Raw genomic sequence first — 14,762 nt, forward strand, 5'->3', positions numbered from 1 at the left:
AAAGAGTTCACGATGAAAATGCCAAAAGCAACTGCAAAAAAAGCCAAAATTGACAAATGGGATTCTAATTAAACTAAAGAGTTCTGCATAGCAAAAGAAACTATCATCAGAGTGAACAGGCAACCTATAGAATGGGAGAAAATTTTTGCAATCTAACCATCTGACAAAGGGCTAATATCTAGAATCTACAAGGAATTTAAACAACTTTACAAGAAAAAAACAATCCCATCAAAAAGTGGCCAAAAGATATGAACAGTCACTTTGCAAAATAAGACATTTATGTGGCCAAGAAACATATGGAAAAAACTCAACATCACTGGTCGTTAGAGAAATGCAAATCAAAACCACAATGAGATATTATCTCATGCCAATTAGAACGGTGATCAATAAAAATTCAGGAAACAACAGGTGCTGGAGAGGATGTGGGGAAATAGGAGAGCTTTTACACTGTTGGTGGGAGTGTAAATTAGTTCAACCATTAGAAAGACAGTGTGGTGATTCCTCAAGGATCTAAAACTAGAAATACCATTTGACCCAGCAATCCCATTATTGGGTATCTACCCAAAGGATTATAAATCATTCTACTATAAAGACACATGCACACGTATGTTTATTGCAGCACTGCTCATAATAACAAAGACCTGGAACCAACCCAAACGCCCATCGAAGATAGACTAGATAAAGAAAATGTGACACATATACACCATCAAATACTATGCAGCTATAAAAAATGAGCTCATGTCCTTTGCAGGGACGTGTATGAAGCTGGAAACCATCATTCTCAGCAAACTAACACAGGAACAGAAAACCAAACACTGCATGTTCTCACTCATAAGTGGGAGTTGAACAATGAGAACATATGGGCACAAGTAGGGAAACACCACACACTAGGGCCTGTCCGGGGGTGAGAAGCAAGGGGAGAGATAGCATTAGGAGGAATACCTAATGTAGATGATGTGTTGATGGGTGCAGCAAACCACCATGGCACATGTATACCTCTGTAACAAACCTGCATGTGCTGCATATGTATCCCAAAATTTAAAGTATAATTTAAAAAAAGAAATTTTTATGAAAAAAAATTTATACTTTATTTAAAGTGCATAAATCTTGAATGCTAGCTCAATAAATTTTGTTTTCTTTCATTTTTTCTTTTGAGACAGTCTCATTCTACCACCCAGGCTGGGAACACAGTGGCACCATCTCAGCTCACTGCAACCTCCACCACCTGGGTTCAAGCTATTCTCCTATGTCAGTCTTACGAGTAGGTGGGATTCAGGTGTCCACCACCATGTCCAGCTAATTTTTGTATTTTTATTAGAGATGGGGTTTCACAATGTTGGCAAGGCTGGTCTTGAACTCCTGACCTTGAGTGATCTGCCTGCCTCAGCCTCCCAAAGTGCTGGGATTATAAGCATGAGCCACCACCCCCAGCCTCAATGAATGTTTATACATACAGCTCCCCTCAGTATCCTCAAGAATTGATTCCAGGATCCACACAGATACCAACATCCACAGATGCTCAAGTCCTTTATATAAAATGGTGTAGTAACTGCATATAACCTATGCACATCCTCCCCAATAGTATAAATCATCTCTAGATTGCTTATAATACTTAATTCAATGTAAATGCTACATAAACAGTAAGCTGTATTATTTTTTACTTTTGTATTATTGTTTATTTTTTTCTAAATATTTTCTATTCACGATTGGCTGAATCCCCAGATCCAAAACCCATGGATATGGAGAGCCAACTGTATATTCATCCATGTAACTACCGCCTAGACGAAGATATAGACCTAAAGCTAGATTTGAAAGTTTTATTGAAAAAGAAGAAAAAAAAAGCCAAGAGATTAAGTACTACTGCTCCTCTAAACCAAAAGGATTTTATCTACTTAAATTTTATTTTCATACCTCAAATTCATCTTGAGTACTATGGACACTGCACCATTTAGCAACAGGTTCAGGAACCACTTCCCAATCTTCACACACTTTTTTCAGGATATTTACAAATGTTGACTTCCCTGAAGCTGTTGTAAGAAAGATAAAATGAGGAAGAAAAATTGTCAGGAAAAAAAGACGTCAAATAATCATCAGCTTTTGCAAGAGTTACAATAGCAAGCAACACAAAAAACCAAAAACATTCCATTTTCTAAACTTTATATTTCTTTAAATGAAAATTAAAAGGCTCCCTGACCAATTTCATTAAGCACATTTGTTTGTTATTATGTTCACTTTAATAATACATTATATTTAATAGTAGGGACAGTCTTGATCTAGAAGCAATACTCCTAATGGCCACCACACCCTTTATATCTGAAGTCACCAAATGTGGTTACATTAGACATCTCTGGTTAGCATAATGTTTTCTATCTTTCTCTCTGTGTGTGTGCACACACAAACAAACACACACACACACACAGATGAACATATAAATAACTTCAATATACTTACAAGCAAAGCTTCCTCTTCCTTATAAATTAGATCTACAGAGAGTAAAAAGAACTTACCTTTGACTTGCAGAACTATATTCAAATCTAGGACATTAGATAGGGCAATAGAAAAGAAAAAACTAGAAGAACTTTAAAGAATCACACACAGAGAAAAAGAAAGGGAAGGAGGCAGTAAATAAAAAGGTGACACAGGGAGACAGTTTAGAAGAAAAGCACAGTCAATTGTCTCCAGAATAGAGGAGAAAAACTTTTAAGGATAAACTGGATGACTATTAGATTTAGTCATGGGAAAAATACTGGCCACCAAAATTTAGTATGGAGAGTGTAAGCTTAGGGACTTTAAGGCACTTAGAAGAATGCTAAGTGAAAGTGGAAGCATATAGTTCACATTCACTGAACTAGATGGAAGAGGGAAAGAGAACATGATGTTCAGAAAGAGCACCCAAGGAACACATTTAAAAATCGGGCATCCACTCGAGTCTGAAAGCACTTAGGGCCAGAGCATTCAACTTTCTTCTGACACTGCTTACAAGAAGAAAAAGTTCATTAGTTCATACTTAAAAAGTCTGAGTAATAATGATTACATTTAGTTCAAGCAGAGTAATAATAGCTGGAGTTCCCAATTAGACTAACATCTAGTTCCTTAACTTTTGGGGGAAAAGTGGGAGCTAGAAAATAAGCTAATTGGAAATGGAGAAGGGGGCCTGAGCGGGAGCGTCGAGGCAAGGGCGCTGGCAGAGAGGAACATGGGTCGCACATGGGTCATAGCAGGTCCCACACTCCAGCCTCTCGCGGCCAGGGTTTGCTGTCTGCTTGTCCTGGACTGAGGTGCCCACGATCAAGTCATCCAAGGAGGAAAAAATCTGTTCCGGGTGAGCCCAGGCTGCCCCAGATACGCAATGGCTGAGGAGCGAACTCTCAGTGTGGCTGAGGTTGGGTTTCAGACCAAGGTACTGGATTCTCCTAGTTAAGATAAAGAGCTTTGGGTGCCTGACAGTGAAAATGGTGTAATCTGCGTTAAGAATTAACAGCTTGAAGGAATGACAGATAAAGAACACACATGGACTTGTGGCACATGGAAATGTGTGCACAGAAAAAAGAAATCTATAATTCTTTAAAAGTAGGAAGGCATTCTTCCTTGCCAAAATGGGTACATTCTGTTCAGTTATCAAATTTGAAAATCTCCAAGAATTAAAGAGACCGTGTCACTGGGGGCCCATCATAGCCCTTAATGTTATAGCAATATGTTGTACAATGGCCATGACTGACTCTGGATTGTGGTATTGGCCCCTACATACAACTGGAGGAAGTCTGAATTTCATCATGCTGATACATTACACTGTCATGATTCTTTATAATTACTTCAATGCCATGTTTGTCAGTCCGGGCTTCGTCCCTCTGGGGTGGAAACTGGAAATTTCTCAGGATACCCGTATCTCCAGTATTGTAAAGTCTGCCAAGCATACAAGGCACTACATTCACATCACCGCAGAAAGTCTAACAGATGTGTGATGAAGATGGTCCATCACTGTCCTTGGATCAACAACTGTTGTGGTTACCAAAATCATGCTTTGTTCACACTGTTTCTCCTTTTAGCACCACTGGGTTGTATCCATGCTGCTTTCATGTTTGTGATGACTGTGTACACACAGCTTAATAATCATATAAGCCTTTATAGCTTATTTAGATCTGGCAAATAAGGTGAAGGGGACATGAACAAAAGTGCAAGACCAATAATAAACAGCAACTAACAAAATCTCAGTGTCAGGGAGATGAAAAATGGCAAGGAACATGCTCCATCTAAACACCAATGCTGTCATACAGAAATGCAGGCCCAGTGTTAACAGATCCTCAGATTTTTCAAAAGAAGCCAAGAATCTAGGTGTTTATGGGAAATCTCAAAAAGTTTTCAAGTTAGCAACGAATTTAATTCGTTCTCCCTGTGATGCTGAAACAGACCAAACCCCAGAGGGCAAGAAGAAAAATAGCACAAATTAATAATTTGTGCATTTATAGCTTATTTGGATCTGGCAAATAAGGTGAAGGGGACATGAACAAAACACTCTGTGTCTAAAGAAAACACTCTGTAGCCCAGGCTGTAGTGCAGTGGCACAACCACAGCTCACGGCAGCCTCAAATTACAGGTCTCAAGAGATCCGCCACTTTGGCCTCCTGAGTAGCTAGGACTAAAGGTGCATGCTACCACTTCTGGCCTTTTTTTTTTTTTCTGTCATGAGGCTGGAGTGCAGTGGTGCCATCTCAGCTCACTGCAACTTCTCCATCCCAGACTCAAGCGATCCTCCCACATTAGCGTCAACCTCCTGAGTAGCTGGAACTACATGCATGATCCACCACGCCTGGTCTAACTTTTTTATTTTTATTTTTCTTAGAGGACAGTTCTCACTATGTGGCCACGCTGGTCTCAAGCAATCCTCCCACCTCAGCCTCCCAAAGCACTGGAATTATAAACTTGAGCCACGGGGCACTAAAATTTTTTTTCAACCTGTGCCTGCCAATATTGTGCAACTGCAGGCTATCAGTTAGCAATTCCTTTCAGTGTAGGTAATGGGGAAATCAGTGAATAAGTTTAAGCTGGGGATAACACAAAAACATCTGCATACAAAAAGACTGCTTCAGAAGTAGTTAAGAGAAACTGGAGATGGGATGATATATTAGAAAATTATTTCAGGTGCTGAGAAGATTAAAGATGCTTTGGGGAAAGCAGATTCCTAAATATGATGTTATCTAACTGGATTTGAAAGAGAGAAACAGGATGAATGTACTGTGGTATTGCTCTGAGGAGTTATTCATTCAAATTTCCTTTTTTGTTTTGTTTTTGTGTTTTTAACACAGTCTTGTTCTGTCACCCAGGCTGGAGTGCAGTAACGTGATCATGACTCACTGTGGCCTTGACCTCTGGGCTCAAGCAATCCTCCTGCCTCAGGCTCTGGAGTAGCTGGGACCACAGGCACACACCAGCACATGAAGCAACTTTTTAATTTTTTTTTAATAAGGGCTCACTACATTGCCCAGGCTGGTCTCGAGCTCCAGGACTCAAGACATCCTCTTGCCTAAGCCTCCCAAAATCCTGGGAGTACAAGTATGAGTCACCATGCCCCGTCTCAAATTTACCTTTCAGATGGCTTTGTTCAGCTACTTTCTCCCGCCTTTATATATGTTCTTCTTTATACAGTAAGCAGCTGTGAAGGATTCCATACTAGTGAACATGCACCCTCAAATAACTTAAATTGCTAAGTATATTATATGGTCTCTACTGGTGCCTTAATTCTGGAGCAATGAAATAAGAAAGTCTTCTTTGAGAATGCATTTTTCTCTATTCATTTGAATGCTTAAAGCATCTGCTTTCCTTGCCTTTCTCAAGAAAGTACAGTGCTTTGAATGTGGTAAGAATTTTAAAGCATTTGCTGTATGCATGAGTGACCAGCACCCAACCTGGAGCTAAACAATTTTTTTTAAATCTATCAAAACAGGAAGTTTCAGGAGTAGGTTTCCTGTGGTTGGAAATATAAAAGAATCGAAAGTTGCTGTGCATCTTGCAAAATGGCAGGCATGGCCTAATCTGTCCCCCATCTGAGTTAACAGGAACATCAGTGGTCTTTGAATCATAATCCAGTGTTTACTTGGATGTGGAGTAAGGGGTGAGGAAATCCATGCTATTAAGATCATTAAAGGCCTCTTTCCTTGTACTCGAATGTTTATATGTTTCGTTAATAATATAGCTGAAAAACTGTATACAACCCAGAGGTCCACAACTAGAAAATGGATAAACAATGGTACATCCATGCAATGGAATACTATTCAGCAATAAAAAGAAACAAACCATAGACACAAGTAACATGAATGAACTTCCAAAGCATTATGCTAAATGAAAGACGCCAGACACAGAAGGCGATATAGTCTATGATTCCATTTAGATGGCATTCTGGAAAAGGCAACACTTGCAGGGATAGAAAACAAATCAGTGGTTGCCAGGGAATAGGAAGGGGGTAGAGGGCTGACTACAAAGGAGCAAGCAGGAACTTTTCGAGGTGATGGAAATGTTCTGTATCTCGATCGTGGCGACAGTTAAAGGCATAATGTTTGTCAAACCTCACAGAATAGGACACCTAAAAATGATGAATTTAATGTAAGTTACGCCTCCAGATATCTGATACCCTTTTCCCCGATTCCCTTTGCGAGTTCCCAACAAAGAGGGCGCGGAAGCTCAAAGCGCGCGTCACAGACTGCAGGCCTGGCGCCCAGTCCGAGCCCTGTGACCGCAGTCACCCCGCGGCGCAGGAGACAAGGGGAGGATGCTGTGGGTGGGAAAGGAAGCCGAGGCAGCGTCCACAAGGCCAGGCTGGAGGGAAAGCCAAGGAGCTGCAGAGAAGGGATGGCAAGCTGCAGCCCCTGCCGCGACGCCCCAGCCTTAGGTCCCACATTTCCGGAAGTTCCTTACCGATGTTCCCTTCGATGGAGATTTTCTTGATGCGGGTCCCCTGAGAGCTGGCTGAGAGAGACGGGCAGCTTCTCTTGGGCGGGGTGGCCATTCCTAGTCTTGTGTCGGCCTGGAGAAAGTCGGGCAGAGAGACCAGGGGGGCAGCCACAGATGCGCGCGCTGGAGCTCGCGGCGCCGCTGAGACAGATCCTGACTTGCCCGGTCCTCTAGTGAGCTCACCGGCCCGCCGGCGGGTGTGGAGGTTTGACTTTGGCGCGCGTAGGCAGCTGATGATGGGGGCGGGCCTGTGGCGTGGCCCCGCCCTTCCCAAGCCCGAGACCCCTTGCTGGCCGGTCGGCCCTCGCCCGCCTCCAGCGCGGGCCCCCGTGTGCGCGCTCAGCCGGCCAGGTCACGTGGAGGCCGGGGCGGGGCTGCGCGTGAGGCGGTGCGACTCTACCACTGCCGCCTGGCGGCGGAAGAGGTTCGGGAGTCGGGTAGGGAGGAAGGATGGACGCCAGAGGCCTGAGGGCGGTACCTGCAGTGGGCCGTGCCAGGCTTTGGAAAACTCGCGTCTCCAGTGGGCCTGTTGGAGATGAACATCGCGTCTGGACAGAACTGGATGGACCTAAAGGTTTGAACTCATCAGGGGAGAGGCACTGTGTGATAGGAAAATCAAATGGATTTACCCTGGCTTCTCAGCCTAGAAGATGAACATCAGGCGAAGTGCTGTCCTCGGGAAACGCACTGTCCACTTACTGTGAGCCAGGCTCTCTTCCATGCGCTTTTCATTAATTAACTCTAGTGCCAGAGATACCGTCATTAGCCCATTTACCTACAGTGGGAATACAGGCACTGAGAGGCTGCTTGTTCCAAGTGTCAGTAAGTGAAACTGGGATAGGAATTTAGGTAGTCAGATGCCTCCCACGAGAACCCTTTCCAGATCTCCCACCCCCTTTCCATTTGATTTGGATGCACGACCATGCTGTGTAGAAGTTAGCACGTTGGGTAGGTAGGTTTCTGTTCAGCTGTTAATTGACTTAGCCTGCCCAACACCTGGCACATAGGTAACAAAATGAACTGTATGCCTAATTTTTGAATGCCTACTTCTGTGCCATGTACTCTGCCAGAAGACTCATGTAGCTGGGACAAATGCAGTGTAGGATTGGTTTGTCCCAGCTAGATGAGTGCATTTTTAGTCAGGGTAAAGACCTAATGAGGCAGGAGAATAGGGAATTAGGGTAACCAAGGGTTAAGGCATAAGCAAAAGAACAGCAGATGCAGCCAGTTCTAGGCAAGACTAGGAAGGATACAGGCCACACCTTCACTCCTGTGATTTCACAAGGCAGAAGTTTCAACATCAACCTCTGACTGGCCTCGGCCATGTCCATTTCAGCCTCTCATTGGTCACAGGCCAATCCTTCATAGGGTGTAACCAAGTAGCAGACTATAAAGGGCACCTAGAGGTTTACCAAATTCTTTTAGCCTAGTAAAGCTTAAGAATTGCATTTGGGACTCTTGGGGCACTTGCTTGCTTCAATAAATTTGTGCTTTTGTTACTCCGTTCTTTTGTTGCTTTGTCTTTCATTGCTTCTTTTGTTGCTTTGTTTCTACGTTTTGTTCAATTCTTCGTTCAACACACCAAGAACCCAGACAACTCAAGAGTTGAGACTTCCCATCCAGTAACACTAATAAACTGGACATTACCCCCTCTGGAAGTTATCTTGTCCAAACTGTCTACAGAAACCAAAGGCCTTTTCTTTTTTACATTGCAACCATCATCAGATCTGAAATGCATCTAAATGTGTAGCCAGAAGGGGGAAAATGGTGACTCCATTCTCAGAAATAAAAAGCAGAAATTAAAATGTGACTCGTTAAGGATCACATTTTCAGGATGAAACAGCAAGAATCATTATTTGTAACTACCCTATATTATTCCATTATGCATTTATTTTGTATATATTACCTTTACTTACTCCCATAGTGATTAACAGCAAGATCCCAGAAATGGAAAAGGCCTGAATCAGGTACAGCAAGGAAGCTGGGAGAAAGGTGCTGGTGAAGCTACTACATATCACATTCCACAGCCAAGCTTGGGGGAAAACTCATGAAATGGTAAGAGTACTGACAGCTACCAAGAGGAGGAAGGCAAGGCAAGTCTCTGAGACCTTCAACAGGAAAGCGGAGGTGAAGTCCTGCATGGACGTTGTGGGAAGTAGAAAAGTTCCTCTTCAAAGTTTCCTTTCTTGTTAAAGAATAAATCATAAGTGTTAGAAATAATAGTTTGTTTTAAAGACTTTCTTCAAAGCCTTCTTGCTTTTTGGTAATAATTCTTTGTTAAGCCCTATCTTATGTAGTTGTTAGACACGTTCACAGGCACATAGTACATTCTATGTCCTTGTACTTTAACCAAGATATCTGTGCTGGGCATGCTCACAGGCATGTCCCAGCTCACAGCCTATGCCCCTTTCTTATTTGGATTTCCTCTTTTACTTTTGTTCTTCATTGCCTTTACCTCTTCAAGAAAGTTTTAAGTTATTAGCTGATCGAGTTCAGTTTTAGATTGTTAAGTCTGGCTCCAACCGACAGAGATCAGATGACTCCAAATGTGTAAGGGATAAATATGTCTGCTTTCCTTTGTTAGTTGTACTCTTGTGGCAAGATGGCTAACAGGGGCATCCTTTCTGCAGAAAGTAAAATTGCCTTGCTGAGAGATCCTTTGTCTCAGTGTTGATTTTTCTTTGCAGCACTGAGCATGTTTCCCACAGGTGTCATAAAGAGGCTTGGGGTTGAGGAGTAGAAATCTCCAAGTGTGGTTTTCACAAAACGACCCACACAAGAAGTGGTATCTTACAAGGATGAAGAGTTTAAGCACTGAAAAATTAAAGATTTCAAACACCAGCTCTGCCAGTTTCTGGCTGTGAGAACTTGAGTTCATCTAAGCCAAAAGTATACTTTGAAAATACAAATGTGGAGCCGGGTGCAGTGGCTCCCAGCACTTTGGGAGGCTGAGGTGGGGGGATCATGAGGTCAAGAGATCAAAACCATCCTGGCCAACATGGTGAAACCAGATCTCTACTAAAAATATAAAAATTAGCTGGTGAAACCCCATCTCTACTAAAAATACAAAAATTAGCCAGGCATAGTGGCACATGCCTATAGTCCCAGCTACTCAAGAGGCTGAGGCAGGAGAATCACTGGGACCCAGGAGGCAGAAGTTGAAGTGAACCAAGATTCACATCACTGCACTCCAGCCTAGCAACAGAGCGGGACTAGCCTGGGCAACATGGTAAAACTCTGTCTCTACAAAAAAATAGAAAAATTAGCCAGGCGCCTATAGTCTCAGCTATTTGGGAGGCTGAGGTGGGAGAATTACCAAAGCCTAGGAGTTGAGGCTGCAGTGAGCTAAGATCATGCCATCGTACTCCAGTGAGACCCTGTCTCAAATAACAACAAAGTAAATGGGGGAAGCAAAGAATCTAGCTTTTTTGGCATTAAGTCCAGCATAATTTCTCATTTTCCTATATGACCTGTGTGTAACACAAGGAGAGACCAGAGAAAAGCGCTTTTCAAAACATCTTGATTTTTGGTCCACAATCTCTTATCTAAAACCCTGGCAGCCAGATGTTTCAGAATTCAAAATTTCTAGAAAAGAAATTCAAAACTTTGGAACTGGGTGCAGTGGCTCACGCCTGTAATCCCAGCCCTTTGGGAGGCTACGGCGGGTGGATTGCTTGAGCTAAGGAATTCAAGACCAACAAGGGAAACATGGCGAAACTAATACAAAAAATACAAAAATTAGCTGGTTATGGTGGCACACACCTGAGGTCCCAGCTACTCAGAAGGCTGAGGTGGGAGGATGGCTTGGGCCTGGAAAGTTTTAGCTTTAGTGAGCAATAATCACACCACTGCACACCAGCCTGAGTGACACAGAAAGACTGTCTCAAAAATAAAATTTAGAATCCAAACTTTAAAAAAGAAATACAGTGCATATACTATATATATTAAGTAAGCACCCCCACTCCCTCTGCAAAGGTGTTAAATTAAATGCACTAATATTTTGCAGTGAAATATAAAGAGTGTTAACGTGAAGTGGGATAAAGACTATTAACCTCCAGTCAGATTAAGTTTGCACTGAATTCAAAAAACTAGTTTTGGGGCCAGGTGTGGTGGCTCACGCCTATAATCCCAACACTGTGGGAGGCCAAGGCAGGTGGATTACCTGAGGTCAGGAGTTCGAGACCAGCCTGCCCAACATGGTGAAACCCTGTCTCTCCTAAAGACACAGAAACTAGCCGGGCATGGTGGCGTGGGCCTATAGTCCCAGATACTCGGGAGACTGAGGCAGGAGAATCACTTGAACACGGGAGGCGGAGGTTGCAGTATGCCAAGATCACTCAGCTGTATTCCAGCCTGGGTGACAGAGTGAAACTCCATCTCAAAAAAAAAAAAAAAAAAAAAAAAGGTTTTCTGAGCTTTTCAGATTTTGGAACTGCAGATAAGAGAGAATACAGAGCACCCAGCCAGTCATGAGCATGCTGCCATCTTAACCCTTTCTTGCCAGAAATTTTACTATTCCTTCAATTTGGGAATTCTTTTTCTCCTGTAGGAATTCTAGTAATCCCAGCACTTTGGGAGGCTATGGTGGGTGAATTGCCTGAAAACGTACAGGTCTATTAGGAAAACTAAATCAACTCAGAAAATAGCAAAAAACATAGAAAATAAGAGGCCCTGAACATAGGTAAGTAGTGGTTACACGGCCCATGAATTCGTCTACACCAACTCAACTACTTATGTAAAATGTTTAGCAACTTAATAAGCTTCGTTACAAATTTCCCCTTGTAATCTTCATTAGTGCCTAGAAAACAGGGGGTACAGAAACCATCATAAATGCAAGAGTGGGAGTCTGGGTACTGCCTGCAAATCTGAAATCTGAAAGCAAAATAACATACTAGAAGAGCATGGGAGTCATCGATTGTATATAGCTTAGCAAAGAAAGCCGTTTTGCTACATGCTTGTAAAGTGAACCAGAGCCATCAAGAAAATGTGATACTGTATTCATCACGGTGTTTAAAACAGGAGCATGTACAATTTTTTAGTAAAACTTCTAAACATGATTGTTTAAACCTTAGAGGAATAATTAATTAGAATCTTTGTGTTGCAAAATGCATCGCTGCAGATGTTATATGAGGGATTAACAGCTTATGTTTAGTACGACAGAGGTAAATGAACCTAATTATCAAAATGTAGTAAATTTTACAATATATGAGTATGTGTATATTTCTTTACACACAACAAATGAGTAACAGGGTGTTTTTAAAGCATGCAGACACAGTCCACATCAGCATTGACCAGCAGTTCAACTAGTCTCTCTCCCAAATACTCTTAGTGACTCTGAGCAACTGTGGCTACTACCATTAAATATTCTTAACCTGACGTTCAAACACAAATGCCTCTAACATAAATACGTCTCATACTCTGAGAAGACTGCTAAAATACACATTTTGGCCTAGTGTGGTGGCTCACGCCTATAATCCCAGCACTTCGGGAGACCAAAGGAGGTGGATAACCTGAGGTCAGGAGCCTGAGAGCAGCCTGGCCAACATGGTGAAATCCTGTCTCTCCTAAAAATACAAAAAATTAGCTGAGCGTGGTGGGACATACCTGTAATCCCAGCTACTCGGGAGGCTGAGGCAGGAGAATCGCTTGAACCCAGGAGGCAGAGGTTACAGTGAGCCAAGATCATGCCATTGCACTCCCACCTGGGCAAGAGAGCAAGACTCTATCTCAAAAAATAAATAAATATAATAAAATACACATTTCCTTTTGGAACTTGGTAGATGATTCTCCAATATTGTTTATTACTATTCCCTTAATGATCTACAATGAAGACAAAATATTAAAATAGCTTAATGAAAAGGTCAACAAATGATTATTACTATACTAACTGCTCTCATTGTAATAGTATATATTTTAAAAAAAATACAGCTGCACCCTGAAGAATAAACAAAAAAGTGAAAAAAGAAAAACAAAAACACTGGCTTCAAGTTCAGGCATAGTAGGATTTTAAAACCCTAATCCAAATCAGTGACTTGTACAATTTCTGAGCTTTAGTTTTCTAGGATGTTGACTGAGATACTAATTTCCAAGGTTGTTGTGAACATTACAGAAAATAATGCCTAACAAAATTTCAATGTTCAACATATTCCATATACCATCAATATTTCCCTTGGAATGTGTTTAGTGTGGGAATGCCAATAGCAAAAATAAACAGTAACGCAAAGTCAGGATTCATGGCCAAACATAACTATTTATTCATTTTTTTCTTATAAACATTGAGTTTCCTCCTTTAAAAAAAAACACCTATAATTTAAATATTTCCCATCCTATCACATACAAGTCTGTATACATTATTTACATCTCTCAAATAAAACATATTACAGATTTTTTGACATTCAGTATCCCTTTTTAACCAAAATGATGAAGCAATTAAACTTCGATCAGTAACAACTACAATTTGCATAATCTGGCATAGTTTATAACGCCTATGTTGAATTTCATATCTTAGAGTATTTTCCTCCTTCTAGCTACTTGATTATAAGAGAGAAACTGTCTTATCTCCATGAGAGTAGATCCCTGTCTTTATGCACTCTCCTCAATACTTGCACAGTGTAAATGCTGCCCTTATTCTTCCATTACTTGGCACCGACAATATTGCTCTGCTTTGTCTTCAGAAATGATTTCTATTTGAACTTTAAGTGTTCTCACATATATTGTATTCTCTTTCAACCAAGATTTCATGGCACTGTTCCTAGTGGTAATTCTAGTAACTTAAATTTGTAGGAAAAGTTCAAATAAAACATCAAGTAAGTGTTCGTTACAAGATTAGTGCCCTCACCTCTCTGGTTATGCATGTACAATAATAACAAATACTAACATTAGTGTCTGTAAAAAAAAGCTGTTTTCCCTAAAACCAGTCATTTCTGCCAAACAATTTAAGGAACAAAGCATCCTTAAAATGAAAATGCACTAATCTTTTTTACAACCTGCACAATTATTTCAGAAAAATAAAAATAAAAACTTGTGTAAAACTGTAAGAAATACCCACCTATAAAAATTTATATTAATTCAGATGGGAACATGAATTTACAAATTAAAAAACAATTTAATATTAATAATATGTGAAGGAAAAATTAAATATTGAAATTTTAACTTTGTATCACTAATAATCTCAGCTTCAGTGAAATAATTTAAAGAAAGCTGTCAACCTAAACAAACTGAAACCTATGAACTGACAGTAAATACTTAAGAATCTCTAACAATGAAGACCTGAAAAATCAGCCTAATTATTTTCCAGTGTGTGTGTGTACACTAACAGTGGAAAAACATACTGCTGGAAAAAGCCAGTGATTTTAGTATCTACCTTTGAAAATGGTAGCCCAAAGTTTCCAATTATTTAGTTCTACATGCAGAAAAAGAAAGTTGTACTACATTTGCAAAACTGCTGGTACTCAACATTTTAATTTGTATTTTCTCTGTTTTGTCAAAATGTGAATCAGTTCAGCTACAAGTGACAGACATAGAGTGCAGTTTTACACCTTCAAAATGCATTATTCTCTGTGATTAGCTTATTAGGAAAGCCTTAAAAATTCAAAATCATCTGTGGTCAGAATTTTTGTTACATCTTCAAATTAAACTTTTCCATTAAATCTTAAGATAGCTTTAGTGCTAAACATTTATCATATCATACACAATTAAGCTGATAGCTGAACAACAGTGACTTCTATGGTAAATTTTAATATTACAATAAAACTCTGATATTTACATTACTAAAGAGTAGTCCTTAAAGTATAAATCTGTGTTTCTAAGAACTGGTA

General features: G+C 40.7%; 1 protein-coding gene across 1 annotated transcript in view; it reads right to left on the bottom strand.

Moving 5' to 3' along the window:
* DCK (deoxycytidine kinase) overlaps window positions 1–7,305 on the bottom strand; it is a 31,081-nt gene extending 23,776 nt beyond the window's left edge. Inside the window, exons 1-2 of the mRNA XM_017501634.2 lie at window positions 6,910–7,305; window positions 1,912–2,027 (exon numbers count right to left, since the gene is read on the bottom strand). Of these exons, the coding sequence (XP_017357123.1) occupies window positions 1,912–2,027; window positions 6,910–7,000 (207 nt within the window). The 5' untranslated portion in view covers window positions 7,001–7,305. The remainder of the gene's footprint in view (window positions 1–1,911; window positions 2,028–6,909) is intronic.
* Window positions 7,306–14,762: the final 7,457 nt, after the last annotated feature.

This window comes from Cebus imitator, unplaced genomic scaffold, assembly GCF_001604975.1.
Source record: "Cebus imitator isolate Cc_AM_T3 unplaced genomic scaffold, Cebus_imitator-1.0 Scaffold283, whole genome shotgun sequence".
Taxonomy (NCBI): Eukaryota; Metazoa; Chordata; class Mammalia; order Primates; family Cebidae; genus Cebus; species Cebus imitator.